Below are 25,849 nucleotides of genomic sequence, written 5' to 3'. Positions count from 1 at the left end.
CCCGACCTCAGGTGATCCACCTGCCTCAGCCTCCCAAAGTGCTGAGATTACAGGGGTGGGCCACCATGCCCAGCAGTTATGGGCTTTTCATATACACATGCTCCATGACCTAAAATGAAGTTACATCCAGATAAACTCATTGTAAGTTAAAAATGTCATTAAGTCAAAAATACATTTAATGCACCTCATCTGTAGTACATTATAGCTTAGCCTAGCTTACCTTAAACGTGCTCAGAACACCTATGTTGGCCTGCAGGTGGACAAAGTCATGTAACGCATAGCCTATTCTATAATAAAGTGTTGAATATCTCATGTAATTTATTGAATACTATATGGGTACTCATCATTAATGTACACAGCTGAAAACACCATTGTAAGGTTGAAAATTTTTAAGTTGAACCATCAAGTCAGTGACTGATTTTATAACTTTTATTTTGTTGAGGTAAGTTCCTTCTATATCTGATTTGTTGATGGTTTTTGTAATGAAAGGGGGGTGAATTTTGTCAAGTGCTTTTTCCTTTTTTTTTTGTTTGTGAGACAGAGTCTTGCTCTGTCACCCAGGCTGAGTGCAGTGGCCCAATCTCAGCTCACTGCAACTTCTGCCTTTTGGGTTCAAGCGATTCTTGTGCCTAAGCCTCCTGAGTAACTGGGACTATAGGTGTGTGCCACCACCCCTGGCTAATTTTTGTATTTTTAGTAGAGACGGAGTTTCACCATGTTGGCCAGGCTGGTCTTGAACTCCTGGCCTTAAGTGATCTGCCTGCCTTGGCCTCCCAAAGTGCTGGGATTACAGGTGTGAGCCACTGCGCCCAGCCTGTTTTTCTCATCACTTTTAATGCACCAACAATGAGGAAGAGATTAGTGCTGTTGTTATATATACACAATCTTTGGTGAGCCAGAGCTTGGCTGAAGAATGGTATTTTCAAGCCTGGCCCTGTGAGGATAGGGCTCTTGATCAGTTTTTAACCTTTGGAGAGATTAGCTGGAGAGGGATTAGAGAGAGTGGTACATCACAGCTCTATTCTCAGGAATGGGAAGTAGTCCTTTACATGTGTTTTGAGGGGTGGGGGCTCGTGACTTGGGAATAAAGTTTTTCTAACTCCTTTATTTTTCTGACTGGTAGTGACACTTCTTACAATGAAATGTATTGATATGTATTAACGTATCTCTTTTTGTCAGTAGGGGTGTTATTTTATATCATCAGTGTAAATACATGTTCAACAATAGATTATTGAGTTGATATGGGCTGGACATTGTTCTAGATTCTAGACATACAACAATAAACAAAACAGACAACAAAACTATGTCATTTTAAAGCTTATAGTAGGGAGGGATGGACAATAATGAATAAATATGCAAAATAGATATAATGTATTAGATGATTGTTACTCTGGAGAAGATTGAGGTAATGAAGGGGTTTAAGGAATGCTGAGAGTAAATGTTGAGGTTGCAATTTTAAATAGTGTGAGAAAGTATGTAGCATTTGAGGAAATACCTGAAGTATGTGAGGGGGGCTGATATTCAGATATTTATGCAGTTGTAAAGCAAAGTAGAGAAATCCCACATGGGTAAAACTCTTTACCCACTTTCCCTCAATGATCACATCTTGCAAAATTATAGTACATTATCACAATTAGGATATTGGCATTGATAGAATCCATTGATTTTATTCAAATTTCCTCAGATTCTCTTGTACTACTTTGGAGAGCTGTATGTGTATATATTTCTTTCTATTTTTTTTTATTACATGCATAGGTTTGTGTATAGACCATGATAGTCAAGATACAGAACATCACAAGTATCCTCTTACTGCCCTTTTATAACCACATTGACTTCTCTCCCTGCCATTCCTCCACCCCTAACAACCAGTGTAACCCCTGGCAGTAACCACTAATCTGTTTACCATTTCCAAACTTTTTTTCTTTCAAGAAGGTTATAAAAATGGAATCATATCCAGTATGTAACCTTTTGGGCTAGCTTTTTTTTTTTTTTTTGTCTCAGCATAGGTTTCTGGGGATGCAACCATGTTGTTGCATGGATCAATAATTGTTTCTTTTTTATTGCTGAGTAATATTCCATGGTATGGATATACTACAGTTTGTTTATTCACTCAGTGAGCGACATCTGGGGGCTATTCTAAATAAAGCTGCTTTGAACATTCATGTGCCGGTTTTAATGTGAACGTAAATTTCTATTTCTATAAAACATATGCCCAAGAGTGCAATTGCTGGGATCCTGGGTAAATTTTGAAGGTTGAGTCAACAGGATTTCTTGACAGATTAATGTGAGGTCAAGCCGGGCGCAGTCTCATGCCTGTAATCCTAGCACTTTGGGAACAATAATTGTTATTGCTAATAATAGCACTTAGGGAGGCTGAGGTTGGAGGATCATTTGAGGTCACGAGTTCAAGACCAGCCTGGCCAACATGGTGAAACCCCATCTCTACTAAAAATACAAAAAAATTAGCTGGGCATGGTGGTACACGCCTGTAATCCCAGCTACTCAGGAGGCTGAGGCAGGAGAATCACTTGAACCTGGGAGACAGAGGTTGCAGTGAGCCGAGATCATGCCACTGCACTCCAGCCTGGGCGACAGAGTGAGGCTCTGTCTTTAAAAAAAAAAAAAAAAAAAAAAAAAAAAAAAAAAAAAAAAAAGAGGTCAGAGAGAAAGAGGAATCAAGACTTCATGGTTTTTGACCTGGGCAACTAGAGGAGTGGAGTTGCCAACAGCTGACATGGGGAAAGCTATGAGTAGAGCATGTTTAAAGGAGATGAAAAATTTTACTTATAACATGTCAAGTTGATGTATATTAGACACAGAAAAATTGTCACATAAGCAGTTGGTTAAAAGATTTTGGAATTCACAGGGGTGGTCTGGTCTAGAGATATACAATTGGGAGTCTGATCAGCCTTTAAAGCCCTGAGACTGGAAGAGGTGATAGAGGCAGCTGAAAGAGGTGAGAGACTAAGTTCTGGCTACTTCAGTGTTTAAAAAATAGGGAGATTATGAAGAACTAGCAAAGAAAACTGCAAATTTGGCCAATGAGGAAGGATTAAAAAGCAAGATAATTTAGTGTCCTGGAAAGTAATTGGAGAAAACATTTCAAGGAGAGAGGGAGTCAACCGGTCATTTTTTGTGTAAAGCTTAGTTGTAGCACAAAGGCATATTCTGCACAGTAACCAGAGGTTTTAGTTGTGTTGTATTCCAGGGGATATATAGGCTGATGCCCCCGTTTCTAGTTTCTCCTGAGTAAGGAGAATTTTCGAGTTTTAGTTTCTGTATTCAGAAAGCAAATGGTCTAAGAGACAAGTTGAATTCTACCTGTTAAGCTCCAACTTAACACTCTTTTCATGAAAAAAGTGAACACTCTTTTCATGAAAAAAGTGAACACTCTTTTCATGAAAAATCTTTTTAATCTTCCTAGTTGGAAGTATTCTTTCTGTTTTTAGAATTCTCCATCCTTTTTTTTTCTTCCAGGGTCGAGGGAGAGACAGGGTCTCACCCTGTTACCCAGGCTGAAGTGCAGTGTCACAATCATAGCTCACTGTAGCCTTGACCTCCCTGGTTAAAGTGATCCTCCCACCTCAGTCTCCCGAGTAGCTAGGAACACAGGTGTGCATCACCATGCCCAGCTAATTTATTTTTATTTTTTGTAGAGATGCAATCTCCCTGTGTTGTCAGGCTGGTCTTGAACTCCTGGGCCCAAGTGATCCTCCTTCCTTAGCCTCCCAAAGTGCTGGGATTACAGGCATGAGCTGCCACACCCACCCACCCCTTTTTCGATAACTCTAGTGGCACTTAACATTTTCTGTTGTATGGCATCTGTGTTAGTCCATTCTCACACTGCTGTAAGGATACTCCTTGAGACTGGGTAATTTATAAAGGAAAGAAGTTTAATTGGCTCACAGTTCCGCATGGCTGGGGAGGCCTTAGGAAATTTACAGTCATGGCGAAAGGGAAAGAAAGCAGGCACCTTCTTCACAAGGTGGTGGGAGAGAGAGTCATCATGCAGGAGAAACTAACATTTATAAAACCATCAAATCTTGTGAGAATTCACTCACTATTAGGAGAGCAGCATGGGGGAAACCATCTCTCCCAGTCACTTCCCTCCCTTGACACTTGGGGGGGTATAGGTCCTCGCCTCAGCACGTGGGGATTACAGTTCGAGATGAGATTTGGGTGGGGACGTGGAGCCAAACCGTATCAGTATCTTTATTTGCCTACTTGTATACTTGTCTTATTTTGAATTATAAGCTCTTTCAATACTGAGGTCCTCCTTTATTGTCATTGTATTTTCAAGCACATAGTAATAAATGGAATTGAGTTACATTTCATTGTGATAGAGCATGGAATCTGACACACCTGGTTTAAATCTTGCCTGTGCTGTTTGCTACCAAATTTCTTAACCTCTCTATGCCTACACCTGCTCTTAAGTGGGGATCATAATGTTGCTTACTTGATAGGTTTGTGGAGAGGATTGAAGTTGTGAAGATACAGCTCTTAACAGAGTGGTCAGCTCATAGTAAATTCTTTGTGTTCTGTAGTTGTTGGTGCCATCATTGCTATTGTTAATAATAATATGCTGTTGTGTTATTGGCTCTCAAAGATACAGGGTTAAAGGAATACACACTTAAGCTGGCATTGACTTACATGCTAGGGCTTCCGAAAACTAAGTATTCAAGAACCTGGTTTATATCTACTTTAGTAGTCATATTACTTGTCAGGATATAAAAGTCCGTTATTCCCTTAGTTCATGCAGGCATCCTTTGTGTTGTTTCTCTTCCATTTCCCTTTCTGTGCTGGGCAAGTGGTCTGTGTAACTGATTGGGAAAAGTAGCATACATGAGTCCTTTTTATTGTTTCTATAAAATTGGGGTTTTGTTACAGAACATGTTAAGCCTACCTAGGCAGTATGTTATTTTATAACTATAATTTAAAATTTTAACTTACACACTAATTATAGTTATGTAAAAGGAAAATATCATAAATTTCCAGAACATTATTCCCTAAATCAATATAGAAAGTCCACTATGTATATGTACTAAGTACAAAATTGAGATTGAAGGTAAGGAACTTTCCTTTCTTGCCTTGTGGTGCAGGGATTGGCAAACAGTGAACCAGCCACCTGTGTTTGTAAATAAAATTTATAACAAACAGCCACGTTAATTCTTACATATATTGTTGTAAACAGACAGCCACATTCATTCTTATAAATATTGTCTGACTGCTTTTCCCCTACAACTACAGAGTTGAATAAACCTGAAGAATTTAGTGTCTGGTCCTTTATAGAAAATGTTTATTTGCCCCTGTTCAAGGGTATTATTTTTGTGGCTCATCTCTTAGAGCTTTTCTCACTCTGTCTCTTGTATTGATTCCTTTTCTTCTGTCTGCTTAAATGATGATATTCTCCAGAATCTTTTCTTGAATAGCTCACCTTTCTTAAGGCTTACGTTACTCCACTGTCTAGGTTCTACTTTCTGACTAATTTCTTTTTAGTGTCCTTTATAGACTTTCTGCTGCTGGGGAGTTTGATCACTTTTTTTCTTATTTTATAGGTTGAGCATCTTGAAACCAAAAATCCAAAATTTGAAATGCTCTGAAATTTAAAACTTTTTGAGCACCAACACGATGCTTAAAGGGAGTGCTCATTGGAGCATTTTGAATTTTGGATTTTCAGATTAGGAAGGCTTAATGGGTAAAGATAATACTAAATCCAAAAGAAGTCTGAAGTCTGAAACACTTTTGGTCCCAGGCATTTCAGATAATGTGTATTCAACCTGTATAGGCAATAATATATACTCTCCTATGGCTTCTGAACCACCCACACCTCCTTGAGGATAAGAAGAACATACGGTATTGCTTTCTGGACCTTTTCATCTGCTTCAGTGTCCCTAAGTCGTTTCAAAATGAACGTGTCCCAAATTGAACTCATTTCTTTCTGCTTCCAAAACAGCTTCCCCGGCCACTGAACTGTACCGTGTTCATAGTCATGTGAGTGAGAAGCCTGATAGTTGTCACCTCCCTCCTTCTATTTACTAATTCAATAGCAGTAGGTGATCACTACTGTTGTAGACCCATTTTCTTCCATTTGTTTTTCTCTGTTTTTACTAGTGTAGATCCTAGTTTTATCCGCCGCCACCTTTGTAACATTTTTTTTCATAGCAATCTTCCTAAAACAAATATCTTGTGTAAAACACATTAGTGGGCCGGGTGAGGTGGCTCACACCTGTAATCCCAGCACTTTGGGAGGCCAAGGTAGGCGGATCACCAGAGGTCAGGAGTTCGAGACCAGCCTGGCCAACATGATGAAAACCCATCTCTACTAAAAATACAAAATTAGCCAGGCGTGGTGGCAGGCGCCTGTAATCTCAGCTATTCAGGAGGGTGAGGCAGGAGAATCGCTTGAACCCAGGAGGCGGAGGTTGCAGTGATTTGAGATCATGCCACTGCACTCCAGCTTGGGTGACAGAGTGAGACTCTGTCTCAAAACAACAACAACAACAACAAAAACAAAAGCAAAAAAAACCAATCAGTGGTTCTTTATGCCTTGTAATATTTAGCGCTGTATTTAAGACTTTCCACCTGACCCCATTCCAGAATTTTACAAATTAATAAGCAAATTTTTCTTAGCTCCTGTCCCCAAGTATCTATAGCACTTTTTAAATGAGCTCAACTTAATCACATTGTGTTATAGTTGTTGGTTTGCTCACCCATTAGACTGTAAAACATTTAAAGATTGTAAATTTTTGTATTCTCAGGGCCCCCAGTTCTGACACATAGTTGGCTTCAAAATATGATCATTACATGTTCTATGCATGGAACAAAATATCCATGTACCTCATAAATAGTAAAATATCATGTATCAATTAAAAATATACTTGTGCAAATGGGGTTAAGTTTTTTTGTGTTTTTTTTTTTTTTTTTAGCTGTTGGTTCTTTTAGGGCAACTGAATTTACTGTGAAATCAAAGATTTAGAGATGAATTAAATACTTTTTGAGTCTTATGATGACTAAGGATGGATAATGCAACTTTGGATAACCTTCATTTTTTTTGCAGAAGGTGTACTTTGGGAAAATATTCTTTAAGCAAAACATTGGAAATGAGTCCTATTTTACTAGATTTTATGAAAGTAGAACTTTCTATCATGGGGGAAGATCTCCCAACAGAACAAACTTTGATGAAGCAGAAAAGATGATAACCACATGCTGCCCATCATACACCCACAATATTAAGCTTGCTGGTTGTTTCTTCACCTAAAAGTTTACTTTTCCTTTATTAAACTTTATGTAATGGTACAAAAATATAGCCTTCTGGAACTTTTTCAGTCTGTGCTTTTAGCTTCCAGAAGTTTTTCTTTCTCTTTTCTCTCTCTTTTTAAAGCATGAGATGTCAGATATTGTAAAAATGAATAAAAGCCTCCATGTCTACTCTAGAGGTGGATATATGTTAATGAGTATTGGTTAAAACAAAAGAATCAGTTTTCCTTTAAATGTGCCATTTAGACTTTTTAAATACTGATATTATGCTTATTCCATCTTGGGTAGTCATTTTGTTTTATAAATAAGTTGAGAATGATTAGTAAGAATCTTGTTTACGTGTATTCTTTTGTCTTTTCTATTTGAAAAAAGATGCCTTTACAGGCAAGTCAGTTACCACAATTTAAAATTTCTAACTATGACCTTAAAGTAAGACATGCATTTTAACATTGCAGCCGGATGCACAGAAAAATAATTACAAGTTTCATGAAAAAAACCCTTACTGTATGTAAAGTGATATTCTATTCCATTCTATTCTATTCTTATTCCTCCATTCTATTTTATGCTATGCTGTTCTGTTTATTCTATTCTATTCTATTCTATTCTATTCTATTCTATTCTATTCTATTCTATTCTATTCTATTCTATTCTATTCTATTCTCCTTCCACACTTCCTTCTCAGTGCTGATTGGCTGGTGCCCATAGTTTGGAAAATAACACCAAGTTGGAAAGTAGAAGAAATTACAGAAGCTGGGAAATTACTTTGTTAAAGACAAAGTAACCTGCTCTGAGAACTCTGAGAGTAATACAGAAAGATGTTCTTAAAACACTTATAGTATGTTGGTTGGGCAGGGTTTGTGAGTGTATGTCTGTGTCTGTATAGTGACTATAATATCTGATTTCTATAAGCTACTTTTGAAAAGTATCCGGTTTATATAACATCAGTGAACTGTAGTTGTAAAAATAAAACCAAGAGAACATATAGTAAATTTCAAAATATTTGTAAGTGCTGCAGGGAGAGATTGGTGATGGCCTCGTTAGAAAGGTAAAAGTTAAATAGGAACTTAAAGGGTGGGCTTAGAATGTGTGTAGGTTGGAGAGAGAGTCAGCACATTCCACTGATGGTAATGTGATGGTAAATGTAATAGAATTGGGAATATAATTGGTTTAGAATTGGGAATGAAACAATATATTCAGGAAGAGTGAGAAGTAGCATCTAGCGATAATATAGAATTCACATTGGTCATGAGTGGAAGACTAAACTGAAAAGGAGAGGCCAGATTATAAAGTGATTTAGACTTTATCTTGTAGGCAGTGGGTCTCTCTCTCTGTCTGTCTCTGCCAACATGTACTGCTCCATCTCTCTTGGTTACTGTTTGTATTGTATATCATTTTTCATCCTTTTACTTTTAAGTTGTTTGTGTCTTTGAATCTAAAGTATTAATTCCTAGGGATAGATTATAGTTGCAGCTTTCTTTTTATATAGCCTTTTGATTGTATGCTTAGTTCTTTCACATTTTATGTAGTGTGTGATGTAGCTGGAATTACATGTGCCATTTTGCTCTTTGTTTTCTATATCTCTCATGTTATATTTGTTCTTCCATTCTTCGTTACTATCTTCTTTTGTGTTGAACAAATATTTTTTAGTGTATCGTCTTAAGTCTGCTGTTGATTTTTAACATTAAATTATTTTCTTAGTGGTTGCTCTAAGAATTACAGTTTACATTCCAATTTATCACCATTAACTTTAGGTTAATACTGACCTAATTTCTGTAAAATATAGCACTTTTGCTCCATTATAACTGTTTTCTCCCCCTCCTTTTTGCTGTTATTGCCTTATATATTACATTTATTTACGTTATAAACCCAACTGTTATCATATTCTTTTAATGAAATTAAGAGGAAATAAAAATATATTTATAGTCTTTTATATTTTCTCATTTATATTTAATATATGTGGTGGTCCTCACTTGTTTTTGTGAATTCCAGTTAACATGTGGTGTCATTTTCTTTTAGCTCAAGGTACTTGTTCAAGTATTTCAACTTATTCTCCATCTTTTTTTTTAAGTGTGAGGATGTCTTTATTCTTCCTTTCTTGTTTGAAGAATACTTTTGCAGTAAATAGAATTCTTAGTTGATAGTTTTTTTTTTTATTTTTTGTTACTGCCTTCTAGCTTCCGTTTTTTCCTGATGATTAGTCGGCTATTAATTGTATTGTTTTTCCCATGTATGTGATGAGTGATTTCTCTGTTGCTCCTCTCATGTTTTTTTTTTGGTGGCTTCAAACTGTTTAAATGTGAAATGCTTAGATGTTGATCCCTGTGTTTATCATATTTTGGGTTCATTGATAATTTTTTTTTCTTTTCTTTCTTTTTTTTTTTTTTTTGAGACAGAGTCTCTCTCTGTCAGCCAGGCTGGAGTGCGGTGGCACGATCTCGACTCACTGCAACCTCTGCCTCCCGGGCTCAAGCAATTCTCCTGCCTCCGCCTCCCGAGTCGCTGGGATTACAGGGGTGTGCCACCACACCCGGCTAATTTTTGTATTTTTAGTAGAGACGGGGTTTCACCATGTTGGCCAGGCTGGTCTTGAACTCCTGACCTCAGGTAATCCACCCGCCTCGGCCTCCCAAAGTGTTGGGATTATAGACGTGAGCCACCGTGCCTGGCCGGTTCATTGATCTTCACGGTTTGATAGATTAGTGGTTTTCAGCAAATTTGGGGAATGTTCAGCCATTATTTCTTCTAACATTTTTTTCTCCTTTCTCTTTTTCCAGTTCTGCTTTTACACATATGTTGATATGTGTGATGTTATCCCAGAGGTCTCTGAGGCTCTGTTTATTTTTCTGCAGTATTTTTTCCCTCTCTGTTCTTTCTTTTGGACAATCTCTATTTCTTCAAGTTCACTGGGTTTTTTTTTTAATGCCATCTCAAATATTTTCTTGAGGACATAGTGAATCTCATTTTTGTTATAATGTGTTTCAACTCTAGTTAATTCTCATGTTTTAAAAGTTAGCATTTCTTTATTGAGATTCTCTGTGTTGTGTAATTGTCATTTTTCTTTAATTTTTAAAATATGGTTTCCCTTAATTTTTTGAACTTAATTATAAATTATAATAGCTGCTTTGTATTCTTTATCTGCTAAATCCAACAGCTTTGCCCACCAGGAGTTAATTTCTGTTGACTACTTTTTTTTAACCTGATTATAGGTCAACCTTTCCTGTAGTTTGCATGTCTCACAATGTTTTTTTCAATTGAACATATTATATAATATATTGTAGCAATGCTAGGTTCTGAATTTTTTTGAGACAGATTCTGGCTTGTTTTCTAGGCTGGAGTGCACTGGCATGATCTCAGCTTACTGCAGGCTCCACCTCCTGGGTTCAAGCAGTTCTCCTGCTTCAGCCTCCCGAGTATCTGGGATTACAGGCATGTGCCACCAAGCCCGGCTAATTTTGTATTTTTAGTAGAGACTGGGTTTCACCATGCTGGTCAGGCTGGTCTTGAACTCCTGTCCTCAGGTGATCTGCCCACCTGAACCTCCCAAAGTGGTGGGATTACAGGCGTGAGCCACTGCACCCAGCCACTTTCAGCATTTTTTGATGATCCTATATGTGAGTTGGGAAGTATATTCAAAATTCTGACATTTTTCACATTAGCCTTGGCTTTTACTTTCTCCGGGGCTCTGTTGAGCCTCCCTCCGCCCCCATATGTGCACTGCCTGTCAGACAGTTATGTGTGGGGAGCTAATTTAGGCCCTCTGTGCCTCTCTCATTTCCAGTATCCCCTTATTACATTTCTGGGTGTCCTTCTAGTCTGTCATTTTCTCCAACTGGGACTACATTCTCATTTTAGCAGAGCTATGGGCCTTTCCCCTTTCTGTCCTTCCAAATTTGCTATTTTTATTGCCAGTGCTACTAGGCATGGGTTTTTGCTCTCTATCCTAAATGACCATAGCCCTCTGGTTTTCACTGCCAACACTGCCCTGGGAAAACTGCCTCACTGATTGAGTTGGGTGGTTGTAGGGGGATGGTAGCATCGCTTGGCAAAGAAGGCCATTTTCCTCTACTGTTCTGTCATATCTAGCAGCTTTTCAAGAATAAATGCTTCTCAATTTGTTGTTGCCTTTGCTCAGTTTCCAGAGCCCTGAAGTGATTGTTTTCTTCAGTGTACTTCAGTTTTATAAGTATTGTGGGGGAGTAGATTTGCTACTGTCATCATTCTGCTGTACCTGGAAATCTCTCCTCAAACTTTCTAACCCCTTAGGACCCTGTGTCCCCTACACCCACTTTAATTCAATCTAGTCAGTTTTTTTCACCATTGTTCTACTGAAACCATTCTTGTAAGAGTCACCAACATCTTGCATTTGTCATAGCAATTGTCATTTTCCTGTGTTTATCTAGGCATTATCCTTCTGCCTATTTCTGGAATATGCCAAGCCCACCACTGAGTTTTTACATTTGCAGTTCCCTGTAACCATCTTCCCTAGATCTTCACATGGTTCTTACCTTTATATCATCCAGGTTGATGTTCATATCTTAACCTCCTTCATAAGGTTTTCTCCGGCTTCCTTATGTAAAATGTAGATATTTCTAAAGTAACACAATAGGAACAGAAGAGTAAACATAGATGAATATTTAGGTCCTTATACTTGCTTCACTTAATGCATCTTTCAGTAGCTTTTGACATAAATCATCACTCAGTTTTTCTAAAAATTTTTTAACGTGGCTTCTAAGATAACATTCTTTCTTATTTTTCTTCCTGCTTTATTAACTACTCCACTCTGTCCTCTATTTTTCATTTCATGAATTTTTTTTCTGTATGAACTTCTTCCGTAGGTGATATCATTAGGTACCCTTGCTTTAAATCTTCTTTATTTAGATGACTCCCAAATGCATTTTTCCAGCCTTAGCTTCTACCCTGACCTCACGTGAATGTCGTATAAGGATTTCAAACTTAATAGATAAAAACTTAATAGGTTAAAAAAAACTTAATAGATAAAAAACAGAACTCTTGATCTACTTTTTCCTTCAAATTTATTCTCTTAAATTTTTAGAATGCTTTTTTTTTTTTTTTTGAGACGGAGTCTTGCTCTGTTGCCCAGTGCTGTGGCGTGATCACAGCTCACTGCAGCCTCCACCTCCTGGGTTCAAATGATAGAATGCTTTTCTGAAAGGTAAATCTGATTGTATCACTTTCCCGGTCAAAACCTCCATTAGCTTCCCTTTACATTTAGAGTGAAATTCAGTTTCTTACCATGTTTGATGAAGGTTTATATGATCTTGTGCCTGCCTACCTCTCTGAACATAACTCCTACCTCTCTGAACTTAACTCCCACCTTTCTGTCCTTACTCAGAATGATGCAGCCGTATTATCTTTCTGGCTATTTCTTGAATATGCCAAGCCCACCACTACTAGGTTTTTACATTTGCAGTTCCTTATAACCACAGTGCTGTTTCCTCAGATCTTCACATGGTTCTTACCTTCATATCATTCAGGCTTGTGTTCATATCTTACCTGTTTCATGAGATTTTCTCTAACTTCCTTATCTAAAATAAGACATTTTTAAAGCAACACAATAGGAAGAGTAAATGTAGATGAATACTTACATCCTTGTTCTTGCTTCACTTATGCATTCTTTTTGATCAAAAGTATTATGCACAATCTTATCAACTTCTCTTATCTGGGAATTTAATACTCTGTTACCTTGGTTAGTGAGTCTGGAAAAATAAATAACTTATTTTAACATAGTTGGCTATGTTAAAAAAATCAGTCTTAATAGCTGTATGTTATGAGAGGAATGAGTATTGATTTACTAGCAGTTCTCCCTCAAAGCCAGCTACCTAAATGTGAATTAACAAAGTATAGAGGCTGGGCGCTGTGGCTCACGCCTGTAATCCCAGCACTTTGGGAGGCTGAGGCAGGTGGATTGTCTGAGGTCAGGAGTTCAAGACCAGCCTGGCCAACATGGTGAAACCCTGTCTCTACTAAAAATATTAAAATAATTAGCTGGGCGTGGTGGCAGGCGCCTGTAATCCCAGCTACTCAGGAGGCTGAGGCAGGAGAATCGCTTGAAGCCAGGAGGCAAAGGTTGCAATGAGCCGAGATCACGCCATTGCACTCCAGCCTGGGTAACAAGAGTGAAACTCTGTCTCAAACAAACAAACAAACAAACAAACAAACAAAGTATAGAAATACTTCCAGAAATAGCTTCAATTTGGGATGGAAATGGACACAATTTTGAAGTTGGTAGTTTTCTGTGTTCCTCTCTCTGTACTAGTCAACACTTAAGAGTCTTTTGTCAGTTATTTGTTAAAGTAATTGTACTGTACTTTCTGACTTATTTTCTGTTTACTTTCTGACTTTCTGTTTCCGTTACTTTTACTAACAAGTAATGGAATGAAAGATTGATATCTTATAAAAGGATTTTAAATACCATTGTACACATAAGCCCAACTCCGAAAGGTCAGTTTAAAGGAACATTCACTTCTGCTCTCATCTTCTAAGAACTAGAAACCATCCTACCCTTCCTATTCTAGGATAGCTATCTTTATCTGGTTCTTTGGTCCCAACGCATCCTCATCCCCATCCTTCTTGGCCTCTTTTCTGACCGTAACACCATTTCCTTTCCAGATTCTCAGGTGTATACTTTATGTTTTCTAGCTCTTCTAAATCATTACTTTAACTAAAGCTTTATTTTTTTGGCTAGAAAGCTGGCATTTTGGTATTGCTTGTGTGTGTTATGTAATTTGTCCTTCATTAAGTGGATTTCTGACAGTCAAGTATATTGTTGGACTATAATAACCTCTTTGTTAATGTACAGTCTAGTCAGATTTACTGCTGCGAAGTCTGTGGTATTAAGAAATCATCATATTATTTAGTGATTTCTTTTTTTGAAGAATGAACATAACTTTGAAACTTCCCAAAGGGAAAATAGTTTTGTGTGGTCTACAAATCTATCAGGACTGTATAATTTCTTTTCTTTTCTTTCTTTTTTTTTTTTGAGATGGAGTTTCGCTCTGCATTCACTTTTTCTAAAACTTAGCAACTGAGCTCTTTTCATGGAGTTGATGCTCAGTTTTTTTTTTTCACTGCATCTTAGAAAACAATAAGGTCAAGCTATTTGTGGTAAAGTAACAGTTCTTACAGTTTTGAATTCATGGGAGACTGTTGTTTTTGTGAAATATACAAATGAATTGCTAGAAAGATGAAATTTTTAAAAATACAAAATATGGATCCTAATTCTTATTACCATATTCTTAGATATCAATTTATTCTCTCATTGTTATAAAAGCTCTAAACACTCTCAATTTCTGTATTTGTCTTATTGGAGAGCAGTAACAGATAGTTCATGGACTAGTAACAAATATTTTGCAGATGAGAACCAGTCTACAGATCACACTTTTTAGTAGCATATCTATAGCTTGCTAATTTTAGTGCTTAATGTTATTTCAGAAGCATCTTGTTCAATATGATGAATAGCTGTTATCCTTTAAAAATATATTTTTATGTGTTTCCTTTTCAGAATCGAGAGCTCCAGATCATGAGAAAGCTAGATCACTGTAACATAGTCCGATTGCGTTATTTCTTCTACTCCAGTGGTGAGAAGGTAGGTTTGACACAAAGTGTGTACTGAATATTGTGATAAATTTGTTATTTTTCTAGAAATTAATCTCCCCACCGCTCATAGACAGTTTTGCTAATGGAATGGAAAAATTCTGAAACACTTGCCCCAGCAATACTCAGCCCAAGGTATGGTCATTGAATATCATTAGTTATATCAGGAAAGCATTAGTAAGATAAAAGGAATGCACTTTTAAGAATTTTCTTCTTTGTTAAAGTATGTCTTCACTTCTCAAGAAAATCTATATACTTTTTTTTTTTTTTTAAAGACACCTATATTCCTTATGTGCTTACGCAGCCCTCTGATAGTTTACCTATTTATTGCAGGGAGGAAAATTAAGTCATTTTGTTAAGTGAAGTTGATAAGAGGTAAAGAGGTAGCAAGAGGACTGATAGGAACAGAATGAGAGTTAAACATTTGGAAGCAAGTTGAGCCATCCTTGGCCAGTGAAAAAGTTGGAAAAGATGTAATATTGCAGAGCTTACTTTAAGTGATCCCTATGTCTGACCACATAGAATTCTGCAAAACCAAAGGATAAAGAAGACTTTGTGCTGTTAATAACTCCTCCCAACCTCTTTCTCTTCAGAAGACACAATAATCAATGAAGTTGGAGCAAAGAAAATAAATTTCTTCTGTTTTTCCTTGGTGTCTTTATTTTTCTGCCTGTCGCTATCCTTTCTTTCTTTTCACTGGTTTGGAGTGCATACGCAGGGCAGGTAACAAATCACTTGATTCTTTTGGCTAAATAAATATGACTTTGGATAACTTCAGTTGGTCTTTTGGACTTCAGATTTCATGCATATAGTATCTAATGTTCTTAGATCCATAATACTTGATTCCTAGCTCAGTGTTCTTGTTACTTTATGTAACTGTTTTTTAGTATAACAGTTTTTAGCCATTTTCTATTAAGCTTTTTTTTTTACAGCAAATATTGCCTGACAACATTTTCTATTAAACTTTATTTAGATTATTTCCATAGAAAGTCTTTTTTCATTACAGTGCCTATTATATAGGAAGAAGTCAATGTATTAAGCCCGAATTTTGATATAAATACCTACAGTCATATAATTGTTGTGTATATACACATGTATTACAACCAATACGTTTTAACAACTATAGTTAGCAAATTGGCCCTTTATTGACACTTGCTTTTCAGTTGCTTTTTTTTTTTTTTTTTCAGTTTAAATGATACCTCTGGTTTACTAGGGATTGTGAACCCTCATAAGTATTAGAGCTTTTTAAAACCTACCAAATGGCCTGTTATTATCTTTATTCTGATCTGTTTTGTCATGTGTTTGCTTTTTCCTGTCTCTTCCTAAGTAAAATTGTACAGCCTCTGTTAGGTTCACAAGTACACTCTTTGTAATGAAATTTTGCATCTTCATTTTGTTGTTGTTGTTGTTGTTACTAGATACATCATGATACTCCTGGGTAAGAATTATTTGTTCCATAAACTGCTGGATTACAATAGATTCATTTGAAAAAAGGCCTCCTCCCAGAGTTCTTAAACATTTTCTCTTTGATTACTTACTTTAATGTATATAGCATTCCTTATATGCTAGGCACTGTTTTAATGCTTTATAAATATTAACTCATTTAACTCTTAAGAAGTTGAAGAGCAGAAAAGAAAGACTATCAAACCGTTTGAATGCAAGGCACCTGATGGCTTACTTGTCTGGTTTTGGTTTGGTGGAAAGCTCCTGTCATAGTCAGCTCTTGGCCTGACTTAATCCTGCATCGGGGGTGACAACTGACTGCCTCTTATCTGTATGCCCCAGAGGATAATTTCCTCTCTGCTGCTGTTCTCAGTTTCTTACTTATCTTAAAGGTTCTTACAGATAAAGAGCAATTAGAAGTCATTAACAGAGATTAACCTCTATTATAAAAAGTAATAGACCTAATATTTTCTTTATGTCAGAACTTTCTCTTGAGCTTTGTAAATTTTCCAAAAATTTTTTTAAAAAAAGATACCTCCTAATTTTGGGATAGCTTCATTAAAAACAAAAAGGAAGAAGAGAAGAAAAGTTGTGATATATTGCTGAAAATAATGGTCCTTCTTTGTCAATAAAAGGAAATTTTTCTAAGATGTGCAGAAATACATAGGTTCAAGACTTCCCGTAATCTCCCAGCCACCAAAGAGAGAATTTCTTTTTGCCCCATTCATGATCTCCACTTCTGAATTGTTCTGGCAGGGCTAAGATATCCTTCAGGAGACCAAGTAGTAAACTATTTCTTCCCATAGGAGAAGATGGATTCTTTTCTAGGGTTGAGTGCTCAGGTTAGTTATTTTCAGTTCTGACTTTCTTGGAATAGGTTACTGAGAGTATCCACTGCTGTTTAGAAAGGAACCTAAATGTCTGTGAAATTCTTGCAAATCCTTGAAGATGATTTATCTTGGAATGTGGCAGTCCTATATTTGGTAGGCATTTTTCTAGCAGAAGCCTTATGTATTGCTTGTGTATATTATATATGAGAAGAGTTTTGTAGGATGAAATAATAAATTAATCATTTGAGATGCTTATGACGCATGCAAGTAGAGATGCCCAGTAGATGGATAGATGTGTGACTTCGTAGATGGTGGTGGTGGCTCTAGGTGGAGAAGTGACATTGACAAAGTAGGATAAAGAGGGTGTGTAGCCATGTGGAGCTTGGTGGGGAGGAGACATGGAGTGCTGTTTGAGGCCAGGACGGTGAAAAATCAGCGGTTTGGCAATATTTATTGCCTTCTGTTTCTAGAATTTGTCAGGAGGTGACCAGTCTTCATTTGAAAGAACTGCAAGGAAACCAGTGCCTTTAGGTGAGATTCAGGTTTTCTCTAGCGCAAAACGGTAAAAAGAACCCTGCATGAAGAAATTGAGGTCATTAGAAATTTTCTTGAGGTTTCAGTTTTCTTTTTGAGGTTTCTTTTGACGTTTAGGTGAGATCCAGGTTTTCTCTAGGGTAAGACAGTAAAAAGAAACCCTCCATGAAGAGATTGAGGTTATTAGAAATTTTCTTTTTGAGGTTTTTGAGAGAATGTTATGGGAGGGAGATCAGTGATAAGAACATGAGCCTACAGGAAGTTTGAGGAGGCAATTAGGGAGATTAGTTGAGGACATTGTGAAGATGAGAAAGAATAACTCATTGTTTCAGGATTAGAGAGATTAAAGACTTGGTTAGGTTCTAGAATAGATGACTTAAAATGCTTTTGGGAATTTAAAAAAATTCTCTCATTCTCTATAACATCTCTGACTTTCTTTCCCTCTCTTTTTTCTATCAGTCTCTTTCTCTAGCCCTTTTTTCTCCTTTGTCTTTAGTCTCTCTTCACCTTTCTGGATTCCTCAACCTTTCACTGTAGGCTCCAGGTCTCTATCTTTCTGTCTCTGGGCTTTTGTCCACCTCTCTTGGTCTGTGTCACCCCCTTTTTGGATTTCTTTTCCCTCCATATAACTCTTTCTTTTTTCTCTGTCTCTTTCTTTCTTGTCTCTCTCTTCTCCCCCACACCCTTTTTCTCTCTGTCTCTCTCCCTCTCTTATTTCCTTTTTATGGGTCTCCATCAACCTCTTTCTCTGGGTTTCTATACCCGTCTTTCAATGGGATTTTACCCATCCCACTCTCTTTCTGATTGCTTCTAAATCTGTATATGGGTTCTCATCTGTCTTAAATCTTCTTCGTTGTCTCTCTTAGTGTCTCTTCTCTCTGGGCCTCTATTACTCCCTTTTTGGAAAATGTTAAGGAAAACAACTAAATTATTCACTACTACTGTCCTGACCTTTGACTTCAGTTCTGTGTATCTTATTCCATACGTACATGTTTATATAGGTGTATGCATAATTATTTATGATCTCATAAAGATTTTTTTCTCTTGCCTCATAATATGTATAGGTATTTTGGTTATCTAATATTCCATTGTTATACTATATAATATTTTATCTATTCCCACATCGTTATTTTTAATTTTAGAATTGTAGCTAAGCTACCCTGTGGCCTTGTCATAATTTCTGTCTGTAAGTACTTTTGCAGCTCTGGGAGAATTAAAGTAGGATTTCTGTAATAACAGGCATGTTTTACATTTCATTGACCACAGTTTGACTGAATGGTATGTCTATTTTGGTAACCTTCTTTTTATTGTATTCTGCCTTTTGCATTTTAAAGACTTTCTTTAGGGATAGTGGATAATCAGCTTTTATCCTGTAACAGGGGAAAGGGGTAGCCAATGTAACTAGAAGAAAGAGGAATTAAGTCAGGACAGAGATTAGAGATGTGTACTAATTAGCCTTAGTTTTCTGGTTGGAATTATTAATGTTTGCTGTAGTAACTAGAGCATCATGTAGTCAATTCATATACTCTATGTTACCCAGTAGTAACTAACTATGATTTAGTTTAGAGTAAGTAGTACCTCCTCTCTTACCTTCCCATTAGAGAAAAATGAGATATTTGAGTGTTTTGAAACCCTGGGCTTATAGTTTTGTGAGTTGCAAGTATCTTACAGAATAGTCTTTCTCTTTTTTTAATATTTGGCAGTAGAAACTTTCTACATCCCCAATGAAATTTTCCGAAGACCTCTGATAGAACATATGAAAAGCAGAGTTGCCCTAGTTGAAGCTAAGGTGTGGGATCAGATGATTTTGCCTTTTCTGAGTTATAGCTTACCCCAAAGAACTCTAGGACTCTGAAGATCATATGATAAAAACCATGTTATGAGCTGGGTGTGGTGGCTCACACCTGTAATCCCAGCATTTTGGGAGGCCGTGGCGGGTGAATCGAGACCAGCTTGGCCAACGTAGTGAAACCCCATCTCTACTAAAAATACAAAAAATTATCTGGGTGTGGTGGCGGGTGCCTGTAATCCCAGCTACTCGAGAGGCTGAAGCAGGAGAATCGCTTGAACCCAGGAGGAGGAGGTTGCAGTGAGCCGAGATTGCCCCATTGTACTCCAGCCTGGGCAACAACAGTGAAACTCCGTCTCAAAAAATAAAAAATAAAAATAAAAACTGTGTTATGTCTTCACAAGATCCTTAAATTTTATTTCAATCAATTAATAGTTTTCTGTAAGAAAAACTTCTCTAAGTAACTTTTCATTTAAAAGTTTTTTTCCTTGTGGTTCATAGATTACTTTAATAATAAAGCGAAAAACCTCTGCCTTCTACTTTGTGAGAGACTGTTCAAATAACAAAGATGACAGTTGATTTTATTTCTCATGCCACCTTTGTTCTATTGATAGTAATGGGGACCTGTATCCAGAAGGGGAGGATTGTACCACTGCATCTGGGATCAGGGAGCAGAATGCTGTGCTTAATTTTGCTGGTCTACCACTAGCTCTGGAGAGGAAAGGGTAGGGGTGACATATATGCCAAGGATTCATTCTGAAAAGTAAAGAGCACTGGCTTTGTAGCTAGAAATATTTGAGTTTGCATTCCATTTCTGCCACTTGATAGTAGTATGACTCTGGGCAAGATACTTACTTTTATAAGCCTCCTCCCCGCCATCTGCACAGTAGGGGTTTTGTAAGGAACAAATGTAATAAGGTTATCACGTGCTCATTATAGTACCCGGCATATAAATTAACACTTAATAAACATTAATTTACTATTTTACCTATTATTGTGTTTATTAATAGCAAATATATATTGCGCTTTTTATATGTCAAACATTGTCCTGAGCTGTTTACATATTTTATAACTCACTTAAACCTCATAGCAACCAATTAAAGAATGGGTACTATTTTACAGAAGCACTATTTTATAGAAGAAACTGATACAACAGCCGTTAAGTAAGTTACCATACAACTACTAAATGGCAATGTTGGGCGTCAGCTCCAAGTAGTCTGACTCCAGAGTCTGTATAGTATGCTATAGTGTTTAGCATAGGATGTACATTCCTCCAGAAGCAGTGTGCTAGAAATAGAACATTAAAAAATATCTTAGTAAATTATCAAGCAAGGGGAGATTATAATATTAATAGTAGTATTAGGCCAGTCAAGGTGGCTTACGCCTGTAATCCCAGCACGTTTGAGAGGCCGAGGCGGGTGAATCTCCTGGGGTCAGGAATTTGAGACCAGCCTGGCTAACATGGTGAAACCCCATTTCTACTAAAAATAAAAAAAATTAGCCAGGTGTGATGGCAAGTGCCTGTAATCCCAGCTACTCAGGAGGCTGAGGCAGGAGAATCGCTTGAACCCAGGAGGCAGAGGTTGCAGTGAGCCGAGATCGAGCCATTGCACTCCAGCTTGGGCAACAAGAGCGAAGCTCCATCTCAAAAAAAAAAAAAAAAATTAGTAGTAATAGTTGCAGTACTAGAAGTAGTGGTATTGATAATAATAGCTAAAAGGTATGAGATACTATATGCCAGGCATTAATCTAAACACATTACTTATATTTACTCATTTAATCCTCACAACGGTTCTATGAAGAGGAGATGGAGAGAAGTTAAGTGATGTGACCTGCCCATAGAGTGATTTAAACCAGTATTTTAAATTTCTAGTTTGCAGGAAGTATGTGACTCTTCTAAAATAAAGATTGTGCATTTTTTCAAGGGAGCTAGCTTGGGTGTTTTATTAGGTTTTCAAAGAAATCTCTGACCCCCAAAAGATAAAACAGAACTATCAAGCCATTCACCCAAGAGCCAAGGAGATATAATTATAGCAAGCTATGTAAATATTTATAAATATTTATTAGAAATGTTTTGATGAGATTTGAGCCCCCACAGTCCAGCTCTGGATTCCATTAACCTTCCCTAATACCACCACTCTTAATTTTAGTATATGTTTTTCTTTTAATAAAGAACTTTTATCAGAGGTTTCTAAAACTTGTATGTATGTATGTATATGTACTCATTTCTAATCAGTTTTAACTTTTTCGAGAGCAGGCATGTGTGCATATGGTTATATTAAGGGATGAAAGAAAGAAAGAAAAGGCCAAGAACAGTTCCTTCTTAATTTTGAAGCAGTATAGTATAAAGAATCAATTTGAGTATGAATAGTGACTCTGCTGTTCATGTGTCTGGCCATGAGGACTGGCATGTGTCCTCAAGCAAATTGCTTAATTTTTCTCCTTATCGCTAAAATGAGGGTAATATATGTATGTATAATATATATACTTGTGTTTTATATATATTTTTATATATATACTTGTGTTATATACACCATGTGTATACACACACACACACACACACACACTTATGTTACTGTGAAAATTGTGGCCATGTAAGTAAAATGTTTATAGTATCATGTATTAGTTTTTCTTTCATTACCTCTAACCATTAGTTCTTGGTGTTCCCTAGGGTTTTATTCTCCATTTTTCTTTACTTTCATACTTATCCTGGGCCATATTCTCAATCCTTGTGATTTCAGTGACTCTCTAATGTTTATCTTCAGTTGAGGTCTCCCTGATGAACTCTAGAGCCTCAAATTTTAGTACCAACCAGAAATCTCTACCTGGAAGCCTGAGCCGTCAACATTTAGCATGTTAGAATTTACGACTCCCCTTATCCCTGCTATATATCAATTATTAAAATAAGAAACCTGGATGTTATGCTAGACCTTTTTGTTGACTTATTTGAATCTGTTCTTTCTATTTCACTGATAATGCTGCCTTAGTTCAGGCCCACATTATTTCTTATCTAAACTCTTGGTGATTTCTCTTCTTCTAGTACATACCTTTACTTCCTCCCCACCCCTAGCCTAAACAGTATTTTAAAACAGGGATAAATCATAGATTATTCTAAACAATTAGAAGAGACAGTATGGGTCATTGTCTTAAGAATTTATTGTCTGGGTTTACCAAAAGCTTTATATGATCAATTAGCATTGGAGATGTTGGAGATGGGAGTTGTGACCATCCCTAATGTAACATGGCAGCAGGCAATCCTTCTGATTGTATCACTTCTTCAGTTACCTAAAAGGTAAATTCCAGATTTCTTAGCACGACATACAAGGTCTTTGAACATCTATATCGTGACCTTACTTGACTCATCTCTCCTTTCTCACAGGCTATCTATGTTCTAGCCTTGCCCAAAGTATGTGCAATTGTCAGAATATGTTGTATTATCCCTGTTAATGCAAATACCTTCTGGAATGCTTCTTTCCTACCCTCCACCCCTGCTCTATTTTTGTTGAGTTCTTTTTCATTGTATTGTCACTGCTCAAAAGTAGCTCCATCTGATATCTCACTATTTTCTCTCCCCCAGCCCCCCTTTTAGCCCCAAAAGCTTCTCTCTCCTTGGAATATCTTGCACATACTTCTTTCATGACATTTTTCTTGTATTTTAATTATTATTTTTTTAACTAGATCTTTTTACTAGGTTGTGTAATTCTCAGCAGCATGGTGAGATTTTATTAATTTTGTTTCTTTAATGCTTAGCCCAGTGCCTGAGACAATGTGAAGTTGGCTATGTAGATTTATTGAAAGCCTTCTAGATAGTCGTAGAAAACTGAGAGCTAAAATAGGCTCAGCCCAGATATTAACATTTGTTTTTTGAAGTATATTAAGATTTATTATAGGTATTACAATAACTATTTCTATAGATTGTGTTATTGTAAAGGAATTATTTTCTTAATTTTACTTTTGGGATATTCATTGCTGAATATCAATATATAATTGTATAGAATTCAAGAGCATTAATTACGTATATGATATAATGCAGCTATCACTGTTATTTTTAAAACATTTTCCGTTTTATCACGAAATGGAATTGGAGTTTATCAGATGCCCTTTTGGTGATAATTGAAATGATCATGTGGGGTTTTTTCCATCATTTTATTAACATGATATATTACATTGATTTTCTTATGTTGAACCACTGTTGTATTCCTGAGATAAAGGATTATACCCCAATCTTGGTCATGGGGTATAATCTTTTAATATGCTATTAGATTTCATATTCTAGTATTTTCATGAGGATTTTTGCGTTTATATTTATAAGGGATATTGGTTGGTAATTTTTCTTTTTTGTGATGTGTTTATCTGGCTTTGGTATAGGGTAATGCTTGCCTTGTAGAATGAGGTAAGAAGTGCTCCTTCCTTTTCTGTTTTTTTAAGAAGAGTCTTAGAAAGATTATTGTTAATTTCTTCTTTAATAAACTGGCAGAAGTTACCACTGAAATCATCAGGTCCTGGACTTTACTTTGTTGGGAGGTTTTTTTCTTTATTACTAATTAAATCTCTACTTGTGTGTATGTTTGTTAAGATCGTCTGTTTCATTTTGAGTCAGTTTGATAATCTGTGTATTTGTAGGAATTTGCCCATTTCATCCAGGTTGTCTAATATGTTAACATACGATTATTTGTAGTATGCTGTTTTCATCCTTTTTGTCTCTGTGAGGTTAGTAGTAATGGCCCCACTTTCATTTCTGATTTTAATTCTTTTTCTTTTTATTTGTCAGTCTATCCCTACATCTAAACTCTTTTAAGGGTTTGTCAGTTTTGTTGATTGAAAAGAAAAAACACTTTTAGTTTTGTTGATTCTGTTTTTTTTCTGTTCTCTGTTTTATTCATCTCTATTCATATATTTCTTATTTCCTTCCTTCTGTTAGCTTTGGGTTCAGTTTCTTCTTTGTAGTTCTCCGGTTGTAGAGTTAGATTAATGATTTGAGATCTTCTTTCTTAATGTAAGCATTTACAGCTGTAAATTTCCTTCTGAGCACTGTCTTTGCTGCATCCCGTAAGTCTTGGTATTATGTCTTAACTATGTAAAAATTTTTCTTGTTTGAGAGTATTATCTTAGTCAGTTTAGTGTTGCTATAAAGGAATACCTGAGGCCAAGTAATTTGTAAAGGAAAGAGGTTTATGTGGCTCACAATTCTGCTAGCTAGAAAGTGAAAGTCTCAGGCTGCCTCCACTTGTGGTGGAAGGTGAAGGGGAGCCAACAAATGCAGTGGTTACGTGGCCAGATAGCAGAGAGGTGTCAGGCTCTTTTTACCAACCAGTTGTAGTGGGAGGGAACTCATAGAATGAGAACACATTCATTACCAAGAGGAAGGCACAATTCCATTCATGAGGGATCCACCTCTGTGGTCCAAATACCTTCCATTAGACCCCATCTCCAACACTGAGGATCAAGTTTTACCATGAGGTTTAGGGGGACAAACAGTCCAAACTATAGCAAGTGTGTTGTCTGTTATCTTCTTTAAACCGTTGGTTGTCTACAGTGAATTGTTTAATTTCCACACATTTGTGAATTTTCTGGTTTCCCTTCATTACTAATTTTTAGTTTCATTTCATTGTGGTCAGAAAAGATATTTCATATGATTTCAGTCTTTTAAAATTTATTAACATTGTTTTGTGGCCTAATATATGGTCTATCCTGCATAGACCTATGCTCAGGTGCAAAATAATGTGTTCTCTGCTATTTGGGGGTGGCTGTATTCTGTATATGTATGTTGGGTCCAGTTGGTTTATAGTGTTGTTCAAGTTTTCTGTTTCCTTATTGATCTGTCTTGATGTTCTGTTCATTATTGAGAGTGGTATATTGAAGTCTCCAACTATTGTACAGCTGCCCATTTCTCCCTTCTATTCTGTTAGTCTTTGTTTCATGTATTGGGGGCTGTGTTGTTTGGTGCATTTGTGTATATAATTGTTATAGCTCCTTGATGACTTGATTTTTTTTATCAACATATGATACCCAAGGCTAGGTGCATTGGCTCACACCTGTAATCCCAGCACTTTGGGAGGCCAAGGCAGGTGTATCACCTGAGGTCAGGAGTTCGAGACCAGCCTGGCCAACATGGCAAAACCCCATCTCTACTAAAAAATACAAAAATTAGCCAGGTATGGTGGTGTGCGCCTGTAATCCCAGCTACTCAGGAGGCCGAGGCAGGAGAATCACTTGAACCTGGGAGGCAGAGGTTGAAGTGAGCTGAGATCCTATCACTGCACTCCAGCCTGGGTGACAGAGCGAGACTTTGTCTCAAAAAAAAAAAAAAAATATATATATATATATATTTATATTTTATATATATATTTATGTTATTTATATATATAACCTGAAGCCTTTT

The 25,849-nt window shown here is 36.7% G+C and overlaps 1 protein-coding gene across 4 annotated transcripts in view; it reads left to right on the top strand.

Moving 5' to 3' along the window:
• The window catches only part of GSK3B (glycogen synthase kinase 3 beta), a 272,442-nt gene that overhangs the window by 132,762 nt on the left and 113,831 nt on the right, over positions 1-25,849 (top strand). For all 4 annotated transcript variants that reach the window (XM_016941724.4, XM_016941721.3, XM_016941720.3 and 1 more), the window contains exon 3: positions 14,780-14,863. In XM_016941724.4, coding sequence (XP_016797213.1) covers positions 14,780-14,863 — 84 coding nt within the window. The remainder of the gene's footprint in view (positions 1-14,779; positions 14,864-25,849) is intronic.

This window comes from Pan troglodytes, chromosome 2 (assembly GCF_028858775.2).
Source record: "Pan troglodytes isolate AG18354 chromosome 2, NHGRI_mPanTro3-v2.0_pri, whole genome shotgun sequence".
In the NCBI taxonomy this organism is placed as follows: domain Eukaryota; kingdom Metazoa; phylum Chordata; class Mammalia; order Primates; family Hominidae; genus Pan; species Pan troglodytes.
The sequence above is the reverse complement of the archived record's forward strand: the minus strand, read 5'-3'. Positions and strand labels throughout refer to the sequence as shown.